This window comes from Canis lupus, chromosome 5 (assembly GCF_011100685.1).
Source record: "Canis lupus familiaris isolate Mischka breed German Shepherd chromosome 5, alternate assembly UU_Cfam_GSD_1.0, whole genome shotgun sequence".
Taxonomy (NCBI): domain Eukaryota; kingdom Metazoa; phylum Chordata; class Mammalia; order Carnivora; family Canidae; genus Canis; species Canis lupus.
The window spans coordinates 30,111,608-30,138,399 of NC_049226.1; the positions used below are offsets into that span (position 1 = coordinate 30,111,608).

The 26,792-nt window shown below is 40.5% G+C and overlaps 1 protein-coding gene across 1 annotated transcript in view; it reads left to right on the forward strand.

Moving 5' to 3' along the window:
- Window positions 1-26,792, forward strand: part of TRPC6 (transient receptor potential cation channel subfamily C member 6) — a 110,912-nt gene that overhangs the window by 69,440 nt on the left and 14,680 nt on the right. The window contains exons 2-7 of the mRNA XM_038536382.1: window positions 8,031-8,805; window positions 12,611-12,796; window positions 14,570-14,734; window positions 20,499-20,715; window positions 24,211-24,444; window positions 26,234-26,498. Of these exons, the coding sequence (XP_038392310.1) occupies window positions 8,031-8,805; window positions 12,611-12,796; window positions 14,570-14,734; window positions 20,499-20,715; window positions 24,211-24,444; window positions 26,234-26,498 (1,842 nt within the window). The remainder of the gene's footprint in view (window positions 1-8,030; window positions 8,806-12,610; window positions 12,797-14,569; window positions 14,735-20,498; window positions 20,716-24,210; window positions 24,445-26,233; window positions 26,499-26,792) is intronic.

Sequence of the window (26,792 nt, forward strand, 5' to 3'; positions counted from 1 at the left end):
AGGTCTCCAGCCCTGGAGTCAGCTCCCTGCAGTCACTACCGCAGTCTCCCAGTTTGTCCTGGCCAAGATGCTCCCATGGCCAGTGTGGGTGCACTGATCTGCACAGCTTGCAGGGCGCAGAGTGGCAGGAGAGTCCTCATTGTCCTTGCCCTCCCCTCCTCTGCCTGTCCCAGGGGGAGTGCAGGATCGTGGGCTTTGTCCGCTCTCAGAGCTCTGGGATTCGGGGTCTTATGCTGCTGGAATTGCGTTTCTGGGGAGCCCGGCTCCCGAAGGCAGCAAGGCGCAGACCCCTCTATCCGGAGCTGCCCACCTAACCCACTGGCTTCCCCCGCCCCCCCGCCCCCATGCCCCACCAGCTGCGCACTCCAGCCCTTTACCGAGGTCTGTCCACAGTTTGTGGAGCACTTACCCTGGGCACACTTCCTCTATTAGTGACTCCGGGAAACTGGAGGCTTCACTGACTGCCCCTCCAGCAATTCTGCCCAAATCCCTGCTGAGCACTTTCCCATGCCAGAAAAATCTGGTGTGGATTTTTAAAGTTCCGGCTTCTCGGGATTCCGGGGTGGCAGCGGTTTAGCGCCTGCCTTTGGCCCAGGGCGATCCTGGAGACCCGGGATCGAATCCCACGTCGGGCTCCCGGTGCATGGAGCTTGCTTCTCCCTCTGCCTATGTCTCTGCCTCTCTCTCTCTCTGTGACTATCATAAATAAATAAAATTAAAAAAAAATAAATAAAGTTCCCGCTTCTCCAGGGTTGGGCTTTCCTGTCCCAAAGGCTTTTGCCACCCTGCTTTAGCCTGGCTCCTTGCCGTGCTCCTCCCCGACTTGATTCTTTTTTTCTTTTTTCTTTTTTTTTTTCTCACCTTCCTACCTGGCTAGAATCGAAAACTCCTCTCTGTGAGATCCCTGGGTGGCACAGCGGTTTGGCGGTTTGGCGCCTGCCTTTGGCCCAGGGCATGATCCTGGAGACCCGGGATCGAGTCCCAGTGCATGGAGCCGGCCTCTGCCTGTGTCTCTGCCTCTCTCTCTCTCTCTCTCTCTCTCTGTGACTATCATAAATAAAAAGAAAAAAGAAAAAAAGAAAATCGTCTCTGTAGCATTCCAGCTTTCTCTCTTTAAATCTCAGGTCAAATTCATAGGTGTTCAGGATGTTTTGAAAGTTATCTAGGTAAGTTGGTGGAACCAGGTGAGTCGAGGACCCTACTCTTCCGCCATCTGGCCCCACCCTCTGGGATATAGGATGTTATTCATATCTCCGGATCCACACAATGAGGTTCGGCCTGCGTTTTGTCGGTAGGGTTGTGCATCTTCTTTGCTGTTGGCTCTCTGGGAGCACATGGGCTCCAGAAGCTTGGTTCTTGTTTAGTTTGCAATGTGCCTTTCTGCTAAGCCCTCAGAATCTGGGGATTCTCTGGTGAACAAGAGACACAACAGTCCCTCCTCTCGGGACTTGGGAAGCCACCGCGTAAGCTGACTGCTCCTCAGCCCAGAGGGAGGGACAGATGTGTGTGGCCGGAGTAAGCAGACATGTAAAAACAGTCTCATTAGGATAAAATGACTCTTATCATTCATTCTCCTAAAGTGTTTGGCAAAATTGCCAGTTGTGTTGACTGTTAATCTCTAAATACTTAAGTTCAACTTTTCCCATGGGTTATTGTGCAGATAATAAAATGTACATCCTGGAATTTCCTTCATTTTCACCTTCTGGCTGACTGTCGGCATTTTCGGCTCCCCTGTGCCTCGTGGATACTCACATGCCCTTTACATTCACACTGCTTTAGTACAACTGTGCTTTCCCTTTAAAATTTCAAGGATTTTTGAAACAACAAATAAAAAGTTAAGCTAGATACTTAATATAAAGCTTAGTTTGTATAAGAGCAATTCTATTTGGTAAAAGCACATTATATTTGAACAGGAAATAGAGATATTACATGCTATGGACTCAAAGCACATAGTCCATCTGACTCAGAAGCTAATTTGCGTTACCAGCATTTTCAATCAAGATGGATTATTCCATCTCTCACTATCTGGGGCAACTGGCACTATCTCGCCAGCAAAAACTATCAGGAAAATGAGGTATGTAAAAACTATTGATTTTCATGACCTTATCAATATTTGAGGACCGAGGGGGCAGTGGCTAGATACATTCCTTCCTGGAACTGGTATTTATGTATTGTGATAAAACAAATTTTTAAAATACAGACAGGAAAATGTAGCTTACTAAACAGCTAATCATGTTACATGTGGTTAAATGGATGAATAAAAATTCCTAATAAATATTTTTCTTAAATAGAAGAACTGACTTTGCAAAAATATGCCCTTTAGCTGGAATGAAAATATCGCTTTTGTTGATATATTGTTTTGGGTGTCCCCCTTTCTAGTAGATGGTTTTACTAGGTTTCTTTGCAATTAATGTACAGTTCTACAACATGGCCTTATAAAATCCATTCTTGAAGGGGTAAATGTAATCTAGCAGCATCTAATATCTTTCTTGAAAGTCTTAAAATATGTATTCCTTGAAAAGTTATTTTACACGTTTTGCTTTTGCATTTGAAAGGCAGGGATTAAGCAACACCACTTGTGACAAAATACAATACATAGAACCTTTTTAGACTGCAGTTAGGGAAGGCGGGAGGCAGCAAAATATGCATTTTGTTGTGTCCCCCTACTGGCAGCCCTCCCTCTATCTCACCACCCATGCAAGAATGAGTGGTGTATGCCCACAGCATCTTCTCAGATGCCTCTATAAACATTGTATGTCTGGCTCCCCTGTAGACAGAGTGCCAAAGAAATGATGATAATCCAGGGCTTTTTATAAAAAGTGTATCTGAAATGTATGTCACTCCAGTGGATTAATATTAGTGTTTGCAATGATGAGACAGGAGATGCTTTAAAACTGAAGAAAACAGGGCAGCCCAGGTGGCTCAGTGATTTAGCGCCACCTTCAGTCCAGGGCATGATCCTGGAGACCCGGGATCAAGTCCCACTTGGGGCTCTCTGCATGGAGCCTGTTTCTCCCTCTGCCTGTGTCTCTGCCTCTCTCTCTCTCTGTGTGTGTCTCTCATGAATAAATAAATAAAATCTTTTTTAAAAAATGAAGAAAACATTCCCTGTGGAAACGTTTTTGCTGTTTCCTCAAAATAATGGAAGCTATAGGTATGAAAGCCATAATAGTCTAGAAGGAAACAGGACATATCTTCATGAACAGTGGCTTGGTGGGTTAGGACCTGCCATTATTCAGATCTGTAGGCATTCAAGTCATAAATCAGTATTTTAAAATTTTGGAATTAAAGATGTCGCAACTCAGAATGAACTGAGTTATAGTACCTCCGTAATAGAATACAGAATATATATACCTCAGTATATATTTAGAGGTGTTAGGTGAATGAATAACACTCTGGAAAACAGATTAAAAATTCGAATATGAGTAAAGTTACTGATAATAATTTTTCTTTCTTTAAAAAGACAAAAGCCAATCGATCACCATTGCAGTCCTTGCCTTTCTATTAGTCTTCCACCTGAATAATGGCTGAGAAGTGATAAAGCTGGTGATCTTCTTGTTCATAGAAATGCATATTCCTGTGGCCATGAGAAATAGTGAAACCCAAAATTAGGAGATTTCCACATTTGTAATTTCAGTGGACCCCAGAAAAGCCTTGGTTAGAGTAATTATTTCACCCATTCTTATGGAAGAAAAAGAACAAAACAGACTTGGTTCTTGGTCTTATTTTGTGTCTATTTTGTGCTTATTTGGTATTGTTTTAGTAGCATCAGAACTTCTTCCCCAAGTCCTCACTCCTAGTACTTTCATCTCACTTTTATTTTTTTAAAGATTTTTTTTTTTTTTTACAGAGAAAGAGGGGGGGGAGAGCATGCGAGAGAGAGAGAGAGAGAGAGAGAGAGAGAGCAGGCAGAGCCGCAGGCAGAGAGAGATAGAGAAGCAGACTCCCCTCTGACATGGGACTTGATCCCAGGACCTGAGCCAAAGGCAGATGCTTCACCAACAGAGCCCCTCAGGTGCCTCTCATCTTAACTGTTTTCTCTAGATTTTACAGTTTCTCTTTTTCGTTATCCATGTTCAGCAGACCTTCCCCTTCCCTAAGGTGTGAGGTTCCTCTGGTCCTATCACAGCAACTATGGGGGGAATGCTTGCAGGAGGCAGGACTGCAGGGGATTCTTAGAAGCCGGAAGAATGACAGAGAGAAGGGAAGGGGGTCAGAATCTCAGAAGGAAGAGGATGGATGGCTGCTTACATGACAAGTCTTGGTGATCTCTCTGCAGTTCGACCTCAGGTAACATTCTTTACTTCAGACATAATGCTGCCCTTCTAAAGACTCACCTCCAAGAATCATCTTTTGCCAAAAGTTGCATTAGCAAATTATTCTGAGGGAAAATTGCACTTTTTTAGAAAAGACTTTTGAATTAATACTTTCTTTCAATAGAAAAGAATAGCTACAAAAATCACTAGCTTTTTGAGGAAAAACTCTGATACAAAATATAGAGAATGAAATATTCATTAAAAAGCAATTTATGACACCTAGTGGTTCAGTTGGTTGGGCATCTGCTTTCAGCTCAGGTCATGATCTCTGGGTCCTTAAATTGGCCCTGCTTTGGGTTTCCTGCCTAGGGGGGAGCCTGCTTCTCCCTCTCCCTCTGCTACTCCCCTGCTTGTGCTCTCTCTCTCTCTCTCTTTCTGTTAAATAAATAAATAAATAAAATCTTTTTGAAAAAGCAACTTAGAAGTAGATTCTCTGAAGTATTTGGATCTGTGTAGAGTATCACTAATGTCTCTGGATTTAGAGAAGAGAAGATAATGTGTCTTTGAAAGAAGAAAAGGAGTTCTAAAGAACAAAAAGATGTTCTTGAGAATTAAAAACATAATTGCAGAGAAAAATTTTCAAAAGATATATTAGAGGATAAAGTTAGAGAAATGTCCAGAGTATAATACAAAAGCAAACAAACAAAACTCCTAAAAAACCAAAACCAAATCAATAAAAAGAACACATGCAATTAACTGGAAAATTGGAGAGAAAAGATAAGAAAATTAAATGCTAATCCCAGAATGTCCAGCATCCAAAAGGAGTCCCAGAAACAACAGTGAGCCAGAAACAAAATTATCAGAGATGTGAGTCAAAAATATTTCTCAGAAAAAGAAAAAAAATATTTCTCAGAGAAGGACACTTTTTTTTCTAGATGAAAAGATTTACTGGGTGCACAGAATGATGGAGGAAAAGAGATTCCCTTCAATAAAAAATTATGTAATTTTAGGATAGCAGCAGCAAAGAGATATCCAGCCTCATATTTCCCAAGAGCTACTATAAAAATTAGTATCTAATAGAACAAGTCTTTCAAAATTATTTTCAACCTAGAATTCTCTACCCAGCCAAACTACGAATTAAGATTTTTGATATTACTAACTCATTTTTAGACATGCAAAACCTGAAGGAATTTTCCTCTCCTGCTCGTTTTCTCTGTCAGCTCCTAGAAGATGTGCTGTCCTGGATTACGGGAGTGAACTGAGAGGGAGGAGGATCTGGGATACACATTACATGAGGATCCATCACAAAAGTAAAGTGAAGAGAATCCTTGGGATGATGCCAAACAGAAGATCCAAGAACAACATACATTTGAATCTAGACCACAGCTGGGTCCAGGTTCATAGACACTCTTCAAGAAGCTAAAATTCAAAAAACACGTAGCACATTGGATGAATTAAATGAAGATTTAGATTGAAGGAGTGTAGAGTTTTTTGAATTAGTCATACATACACAGAACATTAAGCATATGAATACAGAAAGAGAAGTTTTAATTACTGGGTTTCGGGACACAGAGGAGTGGTGCCAGGAAAGACACATGCATGTCACAGCTTGGACCAGCACTGCATTATCCTAACATAATAGTTACACCATAACTATCCTGGAATGATATGGAGCTGTGAAACATGTTTGTATGTGTCCATGTGGGTGTGTGAGAGGAGGGAGATCGTGAAAGTAAGCTAAATGCTCAGCTTCGGTGGGTCCATAGATAATGACAAACCTGGAAAATCAGAAATCACAATATTACTAAGTAATATGGATATAAGGATTGAAATTATAAAATAATCAGTTAAATAGTTGACATTCTTACCTCTGGGGATCAGAAAGTGGGGGAAATGAAGAACATAGGGTTGCTGTTTTTTTATAACATGCTTATGGAGTCCTTAAATTGTGCATGTGCATAACTTGATAAAATTAACAAAGCAATAGCTATAGAAATCAAAATATATGTAAAAATCATTTTCTTAAGATTTAACAAAAGTTCCCTATATAGTATCTAAAGACCTACTTTAAAAATTAATGGAATTGTGGCATATGTCTAGCCATTGGCCTGGGATAACATTTTAAATTTATTTTTTATGGTTTTATTTTTAAAGATTTTATGTGTTTATTTTAGAGAAAGAGAGTAGCAGGAGGAGCAGAGGGAGAGGGACAAGCAGACTCCTTGCTGAGCACAAAACTTGATGCAGAGTTCAGTCCCATGACTCTGAGATCATGACCTGAGCTGAAATCAAGAGTCAGATGCTTAACTGACTGAGCCACCCAGGTGCCTCCCTAGACATCATTTCTTAAATTTACAAAGTTGTCTCTTTAATAAAACATCAGGCTGGTTACTTTTGAAGAGAGACCAAGGATGGTGGAAGGGTTTATTGCTGAATGAGTCTATGGAAAGCATTGGTGAATGTGTCAGCATACTCTTTGAGCTCCTTAGAGAACCATAGTCTGTTTCTGAGTGGCTGACATGTCACTACTTCTTTGGACATCACACTACCAGAGACAAGAGACTTGGTACCAAGATGGATAAGGACTCATAGAGAAACATAATTAGGCCACTTTGGAGGGAAGGATCATTTATGGGGTCTTTGGACTAACTTTAATTTCTTCCTAATGGGAAATTTGTGACAGTTTTAGATGGATGGCTCTATAAACATTTATAAAGAAGGAAACATCTCTCACATCTATCATCAATCACACCTTTTCCCCTCTTGAAATTTCAGCCCCCTGTCCTCCTAACATATTCCCTCTTTGTTCTGCAGGGAAGGGCCCATGTGAGTCTGTGGTTAATGATAGTGATAAGGATTGAGTCTTAAACTATAAAACATAAAGTTATAAATCAATAAGGGAAAAAATCCCCATTGTAGCATTTGATTAAAGAAGGAATCACTCTCTCCTATCACAGAGTGAAGGCTTATCCTGAAGGCTAGCCACCTTTTTGACCACTGTCTTCATCATAGATGAATTAGTCATACATACACAGAACATTAAGCATATGAATACAGAAAGAGAAGTTTCTGATTCCAGGATCATAGAGGTGTTCTTTCCCACCTGCACTGTAATCACAATGTTCTCATTTCCAGTGATTTTTAGAACACCTCACAGAGTCCAAGTCTCAATTGTTCCCATTAATGAGACCTGTGCTGTAGCATCTGGTTGATCCCTGTGCTGGGGAAACTGTCTACTTGCACCCACTCTGTCTCACACTCCCAAAACATAACCTCCCCTGAGTCCTACACATCTTTCTGTCTTTAGCCTGTAACTTTCTCCGGGAAGCATCGTTAGATAATGCTGCTCTAGGTTTATCATGACAAACAGCTGATGACAAGCCACTGTGTTGATTCCCAATTTCTTCCCTGAGACCCTAAGATTTATCAGGGCAGGAAAGTTTCTACTTTTGTCACCATTGGTTTCCCTGGGGCTTACAGCATCTGTGATCGACACATACCCGTTAATCCCTATGTGAACAGCACAGAGAGACTATGGGAATTGCCAGTCTCCACCCCAAATGGAAACATTGAAATCTGCAAAGTGCTTGGCTTTCTTAAAGGAGAAGTTCTTGGAATCCATTAACAAACGCATCTTCATTTATATTATAGTTGGTCTAGAGCTGATGAGCAACATCTAATATACTTGAGGGTTGCATTAGATGAACAGCGGGTCATTTGGCACAGTAAAATGCTTTTAATATGATTTGTTCCAATCTTTCTATTTTATTACAGCCGGGACACCGACAGCAGACTGGCCCACCGGCGGCAGACGATTCTCCGTGAGAAGGGGAGAAGGCTAGCCAACCGGGGACCAGCATACATGTTTAATGATCGCTCAACAAGCTTATCTGTTGAGGAGGAGCGTTTTTTAGATGCTGCTGAATATGGCAACATCCCGGTGGTGAGGAAGATGTTAGAAGAATGTCTCTCACTGAACGTCAACTGTGTAGATTACATGGGCCAGAATGCCCTGCAGTTGGCAGTGGCCAATGAGCATCTGGAAATCACAGAACTTCTTCTCAAGAAAGAAAACCTGTCTCGAGTTGGGGACGCTTTGCTTCTAGCTATTAGTAAAGGTTATGTTCGGATCGTGGAAGCTATTCTCAGCCATCCAGCTTTTGCTGAAGGCAAGAGGTTAGCAACCAGCCCCAGCCAGTCGGAATTCCAGCAAGATGATTTTTATGCATATGATGAAGATGGGACACGGTTCTCTCATGATGTGACCCCAATCATTCTGGCTGCCCACTGCCAGGAATATGAAATAGTGCACACCCTCTTGCGGAAGGGTGCTCGGATTGAACGGCCTCATGATTATTTCTGCAAGTGCAGTGAATGCAACCAAAAACAGAAGCATGACTCCTTCAGCCACTCCAGATCTAGGATTAATGCCTATAAGGGCCTGGCAAGTCCAGCTTACCTATCACTGTCTAGTGAAGACCCAGTCATGACAGCTTTAGAACTTAGCAATGAGCTGGCAGTGCTGGCCAACATTGAGAAAGAGTTCAAGGTAGGTCTCTTACGTTAAGGACTTCACTCTCCAAAAGCCAGAGTCAAGGTGTATCCATATGTTTCTAGTAGGTGCAGCATCATGCTAGTTACCGTGGACAGGAAATAATTTTATATATTTTCTGAACAAACTCTTTGTTGTAATGAAAATGTAGTAAAACTTGTGATCACTGCCATTTTGAGATGGTCTACTGTAGACACTTTACATTTGTTATGTCTAATTCTTATCACAGCCTTGAGAAGATATGAGATACTTTTCAGATGAAATGGAGGCATAGAAAGGTTAATTAAGGCCCAAGACACACATCTGTTAATTGGCAAGCTGGGCTCAGAATCCAGGCATGCAGTACTCTAGAGCAGGTTCTGTCTCCTGGGGAACCATGTGTGGGTTCAAAGCATGGTCATAGGTGCCACTGAGGCCAGAAAGATGAATAAGCTGAAAGAAGTCCTGGTTTGACTGGAGAGACACATGTGCATGTAAATAGATGTGATATAGAGAGAAGTGGAAGTACTAGGTGAGCTATAGTCACTGTGCTCTGCAGTCCCAGTCAGTTCTCAGGGGAGTTACAGGTGCTATGGCATTTCAGCTGCATAGGGCAGAGTGCAAAGGATCTGGGGAGGCAGGGGAAGGAAAAGATATTTCAGAGCCAGATGACAGCAAAAGCTATAGCTTGTAGCCACAAAAGAAGTAGTCAAGGAGTCTTTTTATAGAAGATGCATGGAGAGATATGCCAGATACCTCTTGGTCCACATGGTTTGTGCTGCATTTAGAGAGGATGAAAGCCCAGATTCCCAGCCCCAGAATTTCCATCAGTCATTGCTTTTCAACTCAGAGGTTGACAGGCAAACACTCACTGCTAATTTACTAGTGTATGGTGAGAGCATGTGGCCCAAAGACATGACCCACAGTTAACTCAACCTGCCAGCTTCACATTTCCTTTCAAGGAACCAAAATCACAGTGCAGCATCTGGCTAATGAACTACTGCCAACACTCATTTCAAGTGACTTTACCTGTCAATTTCAGAGAACTTAAAATATGAAAACATTTGTAAAGGGATTCCCATAGTCTTATTCTTTCTTTCTTTTTTTAAAAAAAAATTTGTTTTGTTTTGTTTGAGAATATGTCTTGAGAATTCGTAGTGAACTGGAAACAGTTTTTTAGGTCAGGCATTAAATAGCACAAAGCTCCCATACTTTTTCAGCTTGTGAGGTTCCTACTGAACAGTACTGCCCCACACTGGAACATGCTCTCCTTTTAAATATCTAATTTCACCTGAGCCTTTTTGGAATTGTAGGGAACATCGATTTTGATCCTTACATTTTTGTCTTTTTAAAGGCTAAGGATACATCTAGGAGTTGAAGGCTAATATAAGAAAGGCTAGATGCATTGAAGTTTACCTTTAGCTGCATGGGTACTTGCAAATATCAAGGATGGGCCCGTTTTCAGATCTTGCCTTTAATGGCATAGAATAAAATAATTGTGCTTTACTGAAAGCTTGCTAAATGTTCAGCACCATGCTAAGTACATTCTACATGTGGTTTGCTTAATCTCATTTAACCTCAGTTTTCTCCTTTGTAAAATAGGAATAATAATAGCACCTACTTCATATATTGGTTTTAACCTATCTGAGATCACATGCCTGAGCAGTGGATGATCTGTGATTTGATTGTAGGTATATTTTAGTGTAAAAGTGCAAACCAGTAGCCATTCTACTTGATAGTGGACATGGGGAACATATACACTCACACACCTCAAAATTTGTTGCCAAGATCCTAACTGACTATTGCGTGAAAAGGGTAAAGATATTTCCTTGTGACTCTGTGTATACTATCTGAGCAGATACCTGTCTGGAAGTAGCATGAGCCATTTGTCTTTGGGAATCTGTTTGCATCTGCCATTAGCAAAGTGTAGCCTATGTAGAAGTCACTAACTTGTGTTGGAAGGCCACTTGGCACAATTTACAGAGAGGAGTAAAGCACCCAAGTAGGTGCTTTATACAAATCCATATAGACTTCCCCCAGCATCTTCCTCTCCTGATTCTTCCAAGAGATCTTTCATCCTAAGCATACCAGTACTTCCAGGATGGAGGAGACAACTAGCAAAGCTGTGGCTCTGAAAGTAAACTCTGCCACTCAGGCTTTGTGACCTCAGGGGACCTTATGTTTTTCTTTTTAATTCAGTTAGCCAACCTGTAGTAAGTATATCATTAGTTGAAGAGGTCGAGTTCAGTTACATATCAGTTGCATCTAACACCCAGTGTTCATCACATCACATGCCCTCCTTCATGCCCATCCCCCTCCATCCCCTCTCCCCTCCAGTGATCCTCAGTTTCTTTCCCAGAGTTAAGAGTCTCTCATGGTTTCTCTCCCTCTCTGATGACTTCCCATTCAGTTCCCCCCCTTCTCCTATGATCCTCTGCACTGTTTCTTATATTCTTCATGAGTGAAACCCATATGATAATTGTCTTCCTCTGATTGACTTATTTCACTCAGCATAATACGCTCTAGTTCCATCCACATTGATGTAAATGGTAAGATTAGATTTTTGATATGCAAAATGGGAATAGTATTTACCCTACTTGCTTCCCAGGTCTTCAAAGATCAAAAGAAAAGCATTCTACAAAGAAAGTGGCATAATTCTAAAAGGCAAAGGGTTTGGGGCCAAACAGAATTGGATTTGAAGCCTGATTTTGATACTAAGTGGCTGGATGATCTTGGACACATTCTTAACCAAACTAAGCAAGATGATTTTGAAGATTACATGAGACAGTGGAATCCATTTGCAATGCAACAAGCTCCAGCTAATATATTTTCTTGATTCACATTGGGCTATAAATGGCCTCATTTCAATGGAAGAGAAAACACAGACCTGAATGAAGATACTAATACATAGTGTATATAACCTAGAGGTTTTTTTTAATTGAAGTATGTTATATCCCCACTCACAGTGCAGGCAAGTTCTCTTTTTTTACATTCTTGGCAACACATTATTGTCTTTTTTATTTTAGCAATTCTCACAGATGGAAGGTGGTATCTCATTGTGGCTTGCATTTTTCTGATGAATAGTGATGTTGAACATGTTTTCAAAACGTGAATTTTTGATGTTTGAATAAGATCTACACTTTCTAAATCTTCCCAACATTATATTGTAATCAGTAATAAATTACAACAAAAAGCATTTTCATTAAATTTTCTTTTCTCCAAAGAGAAGAATTTTGGTTTTCAGCCTTTATATTAGATCTTGTCTTTTGACTCTGATTTTGGTACATAAAGTTCCTCAATAACAACTTAGTAAGTAGATAAATAACATGTTTGTTTTTCTCGAGAACCTCTCTAAATGTCCTGTGTTTCTCAAGTTTACCAACACAGTTTACAAGATCTTCCAAAGATCTATCAAATATATAATATGCACTTGCCGATGAAGTCATGAACAAACATAAGAGATACGACATGTGCAAAGTAGTAAGATCTGGCTGAGGGGAAAGTTGCTCACTTTGTATTTCTTCTGAACCAACAGATGAATTTGACACAGTACATGACTTTTCGACTTTTCCATAGCTTTGATTATGTTTTAGACAAATCTCTTCTCTTTGGATAGGAAGAAAATCTTTACGGTGCTAAGATATTTCAGAAATCACTCAGCAGAACAGCAATTAAAGCACATTGAAAGAACAGTAAACCCAAGATAGAATTTTTCTGTTTTTCTCTATAAACTATCAAGTCACTGATAAATTCCACTGCATAGCATAGTAAATGTGCTACTTCTCCATTATTGTTTTGTTTTGTTTTGTTTTGTCTTTCCTAGAATGATTACAAAAAACTGTCGATGCAGTGCAAAGATTTTGTTGTTGGACTCCTTGATCTGTGCAGGAATACGGCAGAAGTGGAGGCCATCCTGAATGGGGATGTTGAAGCATGCCCCAGTGGCGGAGATCACGGTCGTCCAAATCTCAGCCGTTTAAAACTTGCCATTAAATACGAAGTAAAAAAAGTAAGGTCAGGCATGAAGCCCATGTACGCTATTTCAGTTTTTATTGGTGCGATGTAAGGATGAGGGGCTGGCATAATGCTCTCGAGCTGGGTTTCACTAACCTGCAGGTGCACGAGGGAGGTTCTTTAAGTAACCCTTAGAGCTTAGCTGTGAGTCTTTGAAATCTAGACTTGTCCAGGCAGTGATTGCCACTTTCTTGTGCTTGTCTCATGCTGTGAAAACGACTTTGTGTGTCCTGATTATCAGGTACTGGTTATATGAGAGGAACAGCAGCACTGGAGACCCAGTTTCTTTCCGTTTGTTTCTGTGTGCTGGTTTGGGACCAGTGCCCTTGATTCCTTCTGGGGTGCATCTGAATCCCTCCAACACTCTCTGGGGACCACTTTCAGTCTCTGCCTTCATGTCATGCCCTCCATTCTTAATTGCTTTCTTAGATTAGGTATCTTTTTAAAAAAACACAAAAGTTTTTAAGGACAGTTTCTATTAAACTAGTCTATATAAGAAAGAGTCTAATAAAACTTACCATACATGCTTATGGCAAGTTTTCAAGCAGTATAGACATGCCACCTTTCTCTTTCCCCAATTCTTTTTTTTTTTTAAAGATTTTACTTTTAAGTAATCTGTACACCCAATGTGGGATTGAACTCACAACCTCAAGATCGAGAGTGGCAAGCTCCAGGGACTGAGCCAGCAGAAGCCCCTCTATATTCCCAATTCTTAGTGGAGAGTAGTTAAGCACTATTATATTCCTCTCCACAAATTTACATCTTGGATATCTTCACATTTCAGTAAATAAACATCCATCTCATCTTTTCAAAAGCTGTTTGTATATTATTATTTCATTTAATCAGCTTGCTATTTATGAGTGTTTATTATTTTCTTCAGGTTTTCATTAATTCAAAATATTTGCTAAGTTTCCCTTCAAAAAAAGTGTACTGGTGTATATACATGCCACTGGTATACCAGAGGACTTATTTTTTTCTATTCACAATGGGTGTTATTAAATCTTACCATTCAGAGAATATAAACATTGTATCATGTTTTAATTATCTTCAAGGTTAACCATCATTAACCATTTGTATTTCTTTTATCTCACCTTTCAATATTTTTAAATCAATTTTTATTTTGCACTGTTGCTTTTTGTATATTAAATAATGTTGCCTTCTGTCATATGTGGTGTTCACTTATAAAAAATAAATATGCTAGAATAAAAATTGGGGAAAATAACAAGTAAAATTTAATTATAAAGTTTTCTTAATTGTAAGAGTTTATGGCACAGGAATAAAAATGTATCAGTGGAATAGAAGAGGCAGCCTAAGCACAGGCCCATATACAAATGGGAGTCAGTGGGTATAGCATTGTGGGTCAGTGCAGAAAAGGTGGCATGCTTTTTTAAAAAAAGTATTTAAATATCTGGCCAGTAGAGTCTTTACATCACTCTTTCAAGATGGAGAAAAACATATGAGTCCTTGGCAAAGAACTGATTAATCTTTTTATAATATTAAATTTCAGAAATTTTTCTATGCTGTCAAAGAAAGACCATTAGTAGTAAAGGAAGAGTTTGATAAATGGGAATCTTCAAATTTATATAATACATATTAGAACCTCCTGCCACGTTGCTTGATGCCTGTCAACTAGATGTTTAATGTTTGTCCTGTAATTCAAACAATATTTTTCATGGAAAACCCCAGAACAAAATATTAAAACACAAGAAAGGAGTTTATGAACTTTTCTTTGATCAAGCTATTAAATGTTTTCTCATTTCCCTGCTAGTTTGTAGCTCATCCAAACTGTCAGCAGCAGCTTCTGTCCATATGGTATGAGAACCTGTCTGGCTTACGGCAGCAGACCATGGCGGTGAAGTTTCTTGTGGTCCTCGCAGTGGCGGTCGGATTGCCCTTCCTGGCTCTCATTTACTGGTTCGCTCCATGTAGCAAGGTACGTCTGCAGAGCCCGGACCTGAATAGTGTCCTGGAAGTCTGCAGAGCCATATATCTAGAGCCAGTGAATCAGGGAAAATTCTGTTTCCCAGATGAACATTTCATGGAAGTCACAGTTGGTTTAAATAATATTATTGTTCTTAGTATTACAAAAATAATATTAATTTGCTATAGGAGATAGAAGGGAAAATGGATAGAGAATTAACCTGTTATACCACCACTACTGAGCTGAGAAAGAAGACTAGTTACTGTGTTAGTATATTTCCTTTCAATCCCCACTAGAGGCGTGTCTTTTCATATATTTTTATAAATTTAATGAGGTCATAGTATGCATTGAACAGATATTTTAAATATAATACTAAAATATAATTTTTTTGTCCTTTATTCCTCCTCAGGCAAAGTCCGAGATACTAGTTCTTTTTTGTGTGTATTTATTTTAGTCAATTTGACCAGATAAATCTCAATTTAAATAAAGAACAACCATGTAAATACTAATGTGATGCTCATTTCAGTGAAGAATATTTATTTTAGGGACAAAGAACACTGCGATGGGACAGCAAAGATAGTCTGTCAGCAAAATCCATCTGCTCAGACTTTGGTGGAGATACTATGTTCAAAGGGCCCAGCCTTTCATTAGTGTGACAGCACAAGTCTGAACTATGTTGACCTGTCACTCTTCACAGGCACAGAATTCTATCTGTCTTGCATTGCCAGCAATCTCATTCTTCATGTTTTTGAAGCCACATTTCTGGACTGTGTAAGTCTCAATTCTGAGAGTCAAACTGAAATAACTCTGAAACGATGTGGCTAAAATGTCTGCTGGACCACCCGGGTGCTGTGTACAAACACCAGTCAAATACTTGCTGTTCTTTATGCAGGCAGGACTCATCTTCAAACATTTGTAGCACATGGATGCAAACACATGAGTCACCATAAGCAACATATTGTCTTCTTTTCACTTAGTCACATATTTGATGGGATTTGAAGGGACCTTTCTAAGTGGACTTGAGCCCCAGTGGAGCCAGGCTTCCTCATAGAGGGAAAGACATAGTCCCCTGCAGGGGCAATGATGGGAACTGCTGGAAACTCAGGGTTTTTTCCTGAAGGCAAAATCTGTCATCATAGGAGTTTTTTTCCCTTAAAATATATAAGGCCCTCATATTGAGCTTCTAGAAGTAAAACAGAAAAGGTAAAAATAGTGAGATTTAGTAGATTTAGAAATTAGTAGTGTTTTTTTTCTAGAAAGTTATAATTTTTCTTTTCTTCTCTTTGTCATAGAAATGACAGATTTCTCATTGAAACAAAAATCCAGAATTATCCTTACTAGCACACAGGTCACATCCACGTGCATAGGTACTCCCTTCCTACCTTACTGCTCCCAAGTCTTCAGAGATTTAGCTGAATTGAGTAGCCAGGGCGGGAGTGTTCTGAATTATCCTGGTTTCCTGATGACTCTGTGATCAAACTGTAGTATCTTTCCAAACTGAATGATTGTCCTTTTCCATATCCAGGGAGTTCAGAAGCATGATGACTTCCAGAGTGCTTGGTGTTTGACAACACTTTTTTTTTTTTTTTTTGACAACACTATTTTTGACAGTCCTTAGAGTTTCTTAGATTTTGACTGAATCCTAATTAACCTAATTTCCTTTACTATTTCTTCTTTCCTGGTCATGTTTCTTTCCTTGCATCTGTTTTCCATTCTCGTTTATGAACCCTGAGGCAAATAATTAAATTAAAAGGACACTGTCAAGGTATTTTTGTTTTTATTTAAAATCTATTTTATTACCTGTTATTTAGCTTTTGAAGTATGATGATAAAATTGACCTTCACAATTTTTCCCTTAGCAATGAACATAAACACTATTTACAGGTTATAGAGGAATATTGCTTAAAAGCTATATTGATGTTTTTATTTAAAATACTATTTTAAGTGAAAGAGATTATAGGGAAAAGGAGAGAAAATGAGTGGGAAATATCAGAGATGGTGACAGAACATGAGACTCCTAACTCTGGGAAACGAACAAGGGGTAATGGAAGGGGAGGTGGGGGAGGGATGGGGTGACTGGGTGACAGGCACTGAGGGGGGCACTTGATGGGATGAGCACTGGGTGTTATGCTATATGTTGGCAAATCGAACTTCAGTAAAAAAATATACAAAAAAAGAAAATAAAATACTATTTTAAATACTAGGGGAGTCTGGGTGGCTCCACTTGGTTAGGCATATGACTCTGGATTTCAGCTCAGGTCATGATCTCAGGGTTCTAGTTCAAGCCCCTAGCTAGGCTCCATGCTGAGTGTGGAGCCTACTTAAAAAAAAAAAAAAAAAAAAAAAAAACTACTTTGAATACTAAAAAATTTCTGACACATCCATAAGAATTAAGCCAGATCAGATTGCAGGCCTGTATACCTTGACAAAGTCCCTATTTCCATGTAAAGTTGGTTTTCTTTCCTCAAGTCTGCTTCCTTCTAGCAGAAAGTTTTTTTCTTTACTTGTTTCCTTTGTCCACCATAACCCAAATATGTTTTATGCTCATTACAATAAAAATAGGTCATGCTGTGATTTCAAGCCATTTTAGCTTAAGCTAACTTCAACTTTTAAAAAAAATTTATTTAAATTCAATTCAATTGAATTGATTGAATTTATTCAATTGTGTCAGAGGTAGCGGTCAGTGATTCTTAAGTTGCATGAAGAGCACATGCATGTGCTCTTCCCACATCCCAGTGCTCATCACATGGTGTGCCCTCCCTCTTGGTAATCCCCCAGTCACCCCCTCCCCCACCCCAGAGACCTTCAGTTGGTTTCCTAGAGTTCAGAATCTCTCATGTTTTGTCTCCATGCTTTCATTGTATTTTATTTTTTCCTCTCTTCCCCTATGATCTTCTGTTTTGTTTCTTAAATTCCATATATTAGTGAAATCATGTGGTATTTGTCTTTCTCTGATTTATTTTGCTTACCATGGAATATTACTCAGCCATCAAAAAGAATGAATTCTTGCCATTTGCAATCATGTGGATGAACTGGAGGGTATTATGCTGAGTGAAATAAGTCAGTCAGAGATTGCTTCCACCTTTCCTGTTCCTATTGGTATTTGGCAGTTAGGTATTTAGTCATCATTAAATACTTGAAGAAAGTATAATATATAATCTCCAAAGCCAAGTATTTCTTTCAACACTTAACATCAAAATTTTGTCAGGCCCATTAATTATTTACCTTGTTCAATTGGTAAGTCCCCTTATTTACAGTCATTTTTATTATTTTTTTAATTTTTTTAAAGAATTTTATTTATTTATTCATGAGAGACACACACACAGAGAGAGGCAGAGACACAGGCAGAGGGAGAGGGAGAAGCAGGCTCCATGCAGGGAGCCTGACGTGGGACTCGATCCAGGCTCTCCAGGATCACACCCCGGGCTTCAAGCGGCGCTACACCGCTGCGCCACCGGGGCTGCCCTACAGTCATTTTTTTTTTTAGAAATTTGTTTATATCCCAGCATACATGGACGACAGATTTTACTAAAATGCATAACTCACTTCAATTCCTAAAGTCCACTGAATGGTGCCAAAACCTCCCTTAGTTTAAAGAGGAACACAACTCTCAATAATTTGTAGTAAGACATAGAGGTGTATGGAGGTGCCTGGGTGGTGTGATCAGGTGGGTTTCAGACTCTGTTTTCAACTCAGGTTGTGATCTTGAGGTCCTGGGTTGGAGCCCCGTGTCTGCTCCGTGCTCAGAGGGGAGTCTACTGGAGATCATCTCTCTCTCCGTCTGCCCCTCCTGCTCATGCACTCTCTCAGATAAACAAACAAACAAATAAATCTTTAAAAAAGAGAGAGATGGGGCAGCCTGTGTGGCTCAGCAGTTTAGCGCTGCCTTCTGCCCAGTGCCTGATCCTGGGGACTCGGGATCGAATCCCAGGTCGGCTTCCTGCATGGAGCCTGCGTCTCTGCCTCTCTCTCTCTCTGTGTCTCTCATGAGTAAATAAATAAAATCTTTAAAAAGGAGAGAGGAGAGACTAGACTAGGATTAATTTCAGCTTTAGCATCTATGATTTTGAAAAACATAGACGAGTAAGGTTTCTAGGAACAGAGAACTTGATTGCATCCCTTCCATTGTAATGTTAAGCTTTTTTCAGTATTAAAAGAACCTTTTGGGACCCCTGGGTGGTTCAGCGGTTTAGCGCCTGCCTTGAGCCCAGGGCATGATCCCCGTGTTCTGGGATCAAGTCCCACCTCAGGCTCCCTTCATGAAGCCTGTGTCTCTGCCTGTGTGTGTGTGTGTCTGTGTCTCTCATTAATAAATAAGTAAAATCTTAAAGATAAATAAATAAAAGAACCTTTTTTCCCTCAAAGAATTGACATATCTCTGTACTTTAAGGAGAATAATATGAAATTATTTGTAAACCAAATAGAATCATTAACTCTGAAACAAGAAGTCCTGCTTTCAGATTCCAGCTCTACCACTTAAGGAGCTGTGTGACTTTTAGGCTGGTTTCTGGATCTTAGGATCCTCAAATTCTTCATCAGCAACACAGAGTCTTAGGGGCACCTCCCCTTAGACTGTTGTCATGGACATGAGCGAACAGAGTAAAGCACTGAAACTATTACTTTCTGGCTAAGTGTTGATGGGTTATTAATTTACACATTTTTCTGTAATAATAAATTCAATTGAAAATCTGTTAAAAGCAATGAAGCCCCCTTCCAAGAAGAAATCTAATCTGCACATATATGCTGAGTCATTCACTATTTCAGGGGATGTATGGATCCCCTGAGACTCATCCTGGACACACTGTCCCTCTGCCCACCTAAGACTTGTGCATCTCTGATGGAAACTAATCCTGTACAACAGAAGCAAAAGAGCTTTTATTGTTTCCATATTTCACATGAAGAATATGATTTCCCCATAACTCAGGAAATTTACTCATTGCCATTCAGCTAATGAGAGAATGACTCTGGAACCTGAAGTTATAATGTTGGACTTTAAATCCAGTGTCATTTCAGGATGTTGTTCCCAATACGCTATGGGAACTGCCTGTCGTCCTGTCCTCAGTTGGGGGTTCTGTCTGTGGTGCTCGTGACTCTACTCCATCAACCTGAACACCAGCACAGCCACATCAGGTGCACCTGTGTCTGTGACACATGTGTGAGGACAGCAGGCAGAGCAAACACGGATCTAGGATCTTTACATGGCAAATGGATTCAGTTCCATATTTTCTTTTTTTTTTAAGATTTATTTATTTATTTATGAGAGAGAGAGAGAGAGAGAGAGGCAGAGACACAGGCAGAGGGAGAAGGAGGCTCCATGCCGGGAGCCCGACACGGGACTCAATCCCGGGACTCCAGGATTGCGCCCTGGGCCAAAGGCAGGTGCTAAACTGCTGAGCCACCCAGGGATCCCCAGTTCCACATTTTCATCCACTAAATTAGTTTGGCTTTTATGATTAGTGATGGCACTATACTTTGCCTTTTGTCATAAAATACTATTTTGTCAATGTTATATAATATTTTAAGAATTTAAGTATCATTTAACAGAAAAGTTAACTTATTTAATTGTAAGTCCAGAATATCAGCAAGTGTAGATGAGGGATATGACCAAAATTTTAAGACAGCATAAAGAATTATTATTCTTTCATTAGTTATATAAATATACATAATTATCTTGGAGAACACCGGAGTACACAGGTATTTATTACTGTGTATATGCGTGTGTTTTGCAAAGTAGACAAACCAGAGTTAAGATTTTCTTTCGGTGTGTGTTGTGGCAGATGGGGAAGATCATGCGCGGACCCTTCATGAAATTTGTGGCACATGCTGCCTCCTTTACCATTTTTCTGGGACTGCTGGTCATGAATGCAGCTGACAGATTTGAAGGCACCAAACTCCTTCCTAATGAAACCAGCACGGATAACGCAAGACAGCTGTTCAGGATGAAAACATCCTGTTTCTCATGGATGGAGATGCTCATTATATCCTGGGTAATAGGTAAAGACTGAGATGCTGTCCTCATTTGTGTGTGTGTGTGTGGCCTGAGCAGTTGGGCTGACTGACCCTGATTCCTTCACGCAACACTTACACAGATGCATCCAGGTGATGTGGCTCACCGCACACCAGGATTTTCCCTCTGTTTCTCCCCTCCCCCCTTTTTTTCCTTTTTTCTCCCTCTGTTTCTTAAGTGTACTTATCTTGGGTTCAGTATCAGGTGCATGGTCTTCTCACACACCACCTGTTTTTTAAGTTTCCAAGAAAAACCTGGAAGAAAACAGTACAATAGTATTAATCAAATCTGGCTGATGATGAAGTACTGCTATTCATATTTTGGGAGAGCTGAGATTTCTGATTTAAAGGCAACCACATGATTTTATGTTGAGATTTACTGGGAATAGAGCTATTAGTCACTCCCATTTACTGAACAGCTATTACGTGCAGAACTGTTCAAAGCACTTTACAGACATCAAACACACAATCTCTCTGAGTCGTAGTTCTGTAATCTGTAGCCTGACTCGAACACGTATTTTACAGTGTTTATCTGAGGACTGAGTAATTTGCTTTAGATCCCCCGTATAGTGGGTAAAGCAGAGAGCATGCAGGCTGTTTGTCTTCAGAATCAATCATGCACATGGCTTGTCCTTAAATATAATGCAAATGTGAAAGGTATTTCAATGAGATGTTTGTGCATTCACAAACATGAATTCAGTAGCCAGGTGGTGCCTTAGTTAAGGAAGGAGGGCACCCAGGTAAGTGCCCAGAGCCCCTGCAGTAATGGGAGTTCAGTGTGGTCAAGGTCAGTCAGTACATCCATCACTGACAGATACTGTAGCTGAGGTGCTGTTAGGATCACATGAACATGCACAGAGTAGGCATCTAAGTCTGAGTGAGGTGGAATATAGAAGGGGCAGAGGCCACCTCCCTGGACAGACCTTCCAGCTCAGACTTGGAAATAAGGCAAAGTCCGCAGACCTAGAGTTTTGGGGAGAAAGGATGCTAGGAGGCCTGGAAACCCTGCCAGTGGAACTGTGGAGCTGGGATGGCACCTGGCACACTTGAAATGTCAGGAGGTGGCACTGCTCCAGCACAGGGACCTTGGAGTGTGGATGGGTGGTGGCCACATGGCCCCAGCGGCTTTCAGCATTAGGTACCAGTGTCAGCACATCTTAGCAAGGTCACAGCAGCTGAGAGGTGGTGAGTGCAGAGGCCTAGACCTGACCTCAGCCTCCCTAGCATCTAGGGAAGGGTGGGTGTGAGGGTAGGCCTCCAGGAAAGCCGGTGCTCTGCATGTAGGGAGGGAGCCTGTGGGCCCCACCTGGGATTACTGGGTGGTGGCTTCACTTCTCTGACAGTGGAGCAGAGAGACTGTCATGCTCATGCTCAACCCCACCCAGGAGAATGAGAAGCTGAAGAGTAGGTCTGAGCTGTGGTTGGCTTTGAAGCGCCCATGGGATTTCCAGGGGAAGATGTCCAGTAAATACTAGAGCTCATAGCAAAAGGGAGAAACAGGGTGGGGGCTCAGCGTGCAAACTGCATCCCCAGGGTGTAATATACCTTAGATAAAGGAGAGTTTGATTTGTCACTATTTCTTTTCTAAATTTATTTGACATTGACCAGGTAATTTATAAGAAATAAATTACATTTCACTTTGAGCCTTTGATTTAAACTAAGAATAGTCATTTGGACATTGCCGTAAACTAACTGCTTATGTATGTGTGTTAGTATATATAAAGTACATAACAGTGCTTTGCACATAGGGAATGTTCCATAGATTTCAAATAATTATGATTATTATTAAAGTTTTCACTAAGAGTTCATATGTTACTTTTAAGGGCACCTGGTTGGGTTAGTTTGTTAAGTGTCCAGCTCAGGTTGTTTTTTTTTTTTTAAGATTTTATTTATTTATTTGAGACAGAAAGAGAGCACATGAGCAGGGGGGAGGGGTGGAGGGAGAAGGAGAAGCAGAACTCTGCACACCCTCCACATGGGGCTCTATCCTAGGACCCTGGGATCATGACCTGAGCAGAAAGCAAACACTTTATCAACTAAGCCCCCCAGTCACCCTGACATTTTGGTTAACATGTTTAGATTTTATTTTTTTTATTTTTTTTATTTGTTATTTATTCATGACAGAGAGAGAGAGAAAGAGAGAGAGAGGGAGAGAGAGAGAGAGAGAGAGGCAGAGAGAGAGAGAGAGAGGCAGAGATACAGGCAGAGGGAGAAGCAGGCTCCATGCAGGGAACCCGACGTGGGACTGGATCCCCGGTCTCCAGGATCACACCCCGGGCTGAAGGTGGCACTAAACCGCTGAGCTACCAGTGCTGCCCTGGTTAACATGTTTAAGTGTTTATCCATAAATGTTTTCCATGAGCTTTCATCCACATCTTCCAAAAGGCTTGTGCAGAGACAAGATTAAATGCACAACAGTTTTGCTGTGGGGGGTTTAAGGGGGTTTCACGTGACCAGACATGAGGAGGTTTCTGAGGCTGCAAGGGCCATCAGGCTGGGATGCAGGTCTGATCCCAAGGGAAGCGGACAGGGAAGGAAGGTGGAAGAGAAGCATCCCAGATCTCCATTTAGCTATCACAGAAGCCCAGTGTCTCCCAAGCATGGGGGCCCCTGGGCACCAGTGGGAAACAGCCCATGGGAAGTATGGCCTCATGCCCATAGTGTCTAGAAGTGATTGCTGAACCCCAAGGACAATTAAATTTCTGTAGTTGGAGATATGTGAGGTCCATCCTTGTGTCCACTACCCCAGAGTCATTAGAATATCATATTAAATGGCTGCAAATACTCCATCGTGGGAGTCCCATCATGGCGTCCATCCTGAGGGTGTGAGTGTGGCTGTGTTTGTATGTTCTGGTTATTATGAAGAAGGCTAAAATGAACACCTTTTTGTTGTTGTTGTTGTTGTTGCTGCTGCTGCTGCTGCTGCTTCAAGCAGGCTCCATGCCCAGTGCAGAGCCCAGTGCAAGGCCCAAAGTCATAGGCCCTAAGACTGAGACCTGAGCTGAGATCAAGAGCTAAAATCATCATATCTTACCTGTCCAGGTGCCCCTAAACATCTTTTAAATACCTTATATGTATAGAATCAGTGGATTAAAGACTGTTATTTGATGGGACACCCGGGTGGCTCAGTTGGTTAAGTGTCCAACTCTTGATATCATCTCAGTTCTTATCTCAGGGTTGTGAGTTCAAGCCCCACATTGGGCTCCGTGTTGGGCATGCGGCCTACTGAAGATATTTTTTAAAAAATAAAGATTGTTGTTTGAGCACTCTTGAGCTTTGTCAATTGCCTTCAGGTGATACACTGATATGGCTGGACTGGGATTTGTGGGGACACAGGAATTATTGTTGGAATGGTGGGATGTAGCCAGACTTTGAAGAATTTTGAATGTCAGGCTGAGACCTTTCAAACTTACTTTGTTTTATTGGAGAGCTAAGGCTGGAATGAAATTAAATTGAATCTATTTTAATCCTTTTCTAATGCAGGCATGATATGGGCCGAATGTAAAGAAATTTGGACAGAAGGCCCCAAGGAATATTTATTTGAGTTGTGGAATATGCTTGACTTTGGTATGTTAGCGATCTTTGCAGCTTCATTCATTGCAAGATTCATGGCATTTTGGCATGCTTCCAAAGCCCAGCACATCATTGACACAAATGATACTCTAAAGGACTTGACCAAAGTCACATTGGGAGACAATGTGAAATACTACAATTTGGGTAAGTTTATAGTGCACTGTCAATGCAAGTTAATAAAAATGCAGAGTTTTCTGCTAAGAGTCAATAGGAGTTTGATTAGTACTCAGTTTGGAAGCATCTGTGTCTGAAAAAGCATGCTCTCTGCGCCTGCCTTTGTCTTTCTACTGGCTGGAAACCTGTAACTTTCTCTTTTGGACCAGTTGGCAAACCACGATTGGGAATGCCTGTCTTATGTCTTAGATTTATTGTTTTTCTTTGTATCTATTAAAAACACATTTGAGTGGTATACATTTGAGTACCACTTATGTTTAAGACAGTAAAATCTGTGACAGCAGGGGAAATGCGGGATCCCTGGGTTGCTCCTGATAAGACTCAGTGCTGCTCCCCAGCCAGGCTTTGAACTGGGTGGGAAACCAAACAGAAAGCTGTGAAGGCCAGATCCCTGCCTCTAATGCTAATCAAGTTCATAGTGGATGACCTAGTTCTGAGTCTCTTAGCCAAAGGGCTCCATAATGAGGCAGATGTGTCCCTGGGTTTGTAGACAGTGGTGGACAGGGCAGTCCTCCCCACGGCGGGCATGGCAGCAAGTGCCCGATGGGGTGAGGTACCTTCACGGAGAAGCAGATGAGGAGGATTCTCAGAAGGTGGATAGAGCTGAAACCAGTACACTCAGTTATCACTCTCTCAGGGTAGCTGCTAGGGGAGGCATTCCACCTCCAGGAGGAAGGGAAGTCAGGAGGGAGACAGGCTCTGTGGGTGCTGAGGGGACATCCCTCCTTGAGGAAACCTGGGGCGGGGAAGACAGATCCCTTTTGAATATTTATTTCAAACATCCTGCTAAGAAATCAGTTAACATCAGACTGACATCTCTGTGGGTTTATTGACGATATCACACAGTGATCTCTTTATTAGTATTTTTAAAAACATCTATTTTAATGTTTAACACTTTTTTAATATACAGAATTTTTAAAAGTCACAGCTATTTATACATTGTACTCATAGACTCACTATAAACCAGGAAACTGCTTTTACTAGTTTCTTGTATCTGTTCCTCATTTAACTTCCTAACAAGTAAGCAAAAACAAATAAGCAAATATAATCCTATTTTTCCTCTTTCTTACACATTGTTTTGCATTTCTCTTCATAATGGTTTCTTAATTGAGTTTTGATGGCCTAATATAATAATGCCAGGAAAATGAAAAAATGAATACTTGCCACATTTTTATGATTAAAATAGATTTATCTGGGCAACCAATAAAAATTGCTTCTAGTAAGTTGAAATAACTGCAAGTATTTTGCACGCCCTAAATTACATTTTAGTGTAATTATAAGTTTAAGGGTAAATAATAAATGCTAATTGTATAATGCCAAGCAAGTTCTAAACACTGAATATGTTGGCTTATTGACTTTGCAAGTGAAAAAGGGAGGAGTGATATTATCTCACTTTTAAAGATGAGAAAATAAAATGAAGAGAAGTTAAATAATCTGCACTAGTTCTTACACACACACACACACGTATATGCACACACGTGCACACACAGGAATTTTTGCAGATACCGAGTCCCTAGTTTGAACTCTTAACCATTATGCTACATTCTTATGGAAAATTGCCAGCAAACCAGGAGGGTCCTGGTTCTTAATATATTCAGAAGCTTCCATATGCCTGGTCCTTAAAGAAGCCCTTGAAGATCACAGATTTCCAACAGACATTTGATTGTTAATGTGATTATATTTCTTTTGCAGAAAAGAAGTTACCTCAGTAAACAACTTAGAGACATTCATGGTAACTCGTGTCTTTCCTCTTTCCTAGCCAGGATCAAGTGGGACCCCTCTGATCCTCAGATCATATCTGAAGGTCTTTATGCAATTGCTGTAGTTCTGAGTTTCTCAAGAATAGCTTATATCTTACCAGCCAATGAAAGTTTTGGGCCTCTGCAGATATCACTCGGGAGAACAGTGAAGGATATCTTCAAGTTCATGGTCATATTCATCATGGTCTTTGTGGCCTTCATGATTGGAATGTTCAACCTCTACTCCTACTACATTGGCGCAAAACAGAATGAAGCTTTCACAACGTATGTGATCTCAGATGATCTGATGGTGGAGATTGCAGATTAAATAAATGTTAGCTTAACAGTGTTCATCTATGTCCATGGGCTGGATAATGTTTTGGCGAAGACTTCATCTCCAGTTTCTCTTTAGCAGAACGAGAGGATTTTTAAATGAATTGGGAGAACTTGAAAACATAGGCACCTCCTGATATAAAGTAATAATAGCTAACATTTTTAGCACCAGTTATTCTGGTAAAATACCTCACTCACATCATTTTATTATCTCTCTTACACAAAAAGAAGAAACTGAAGTTCAAA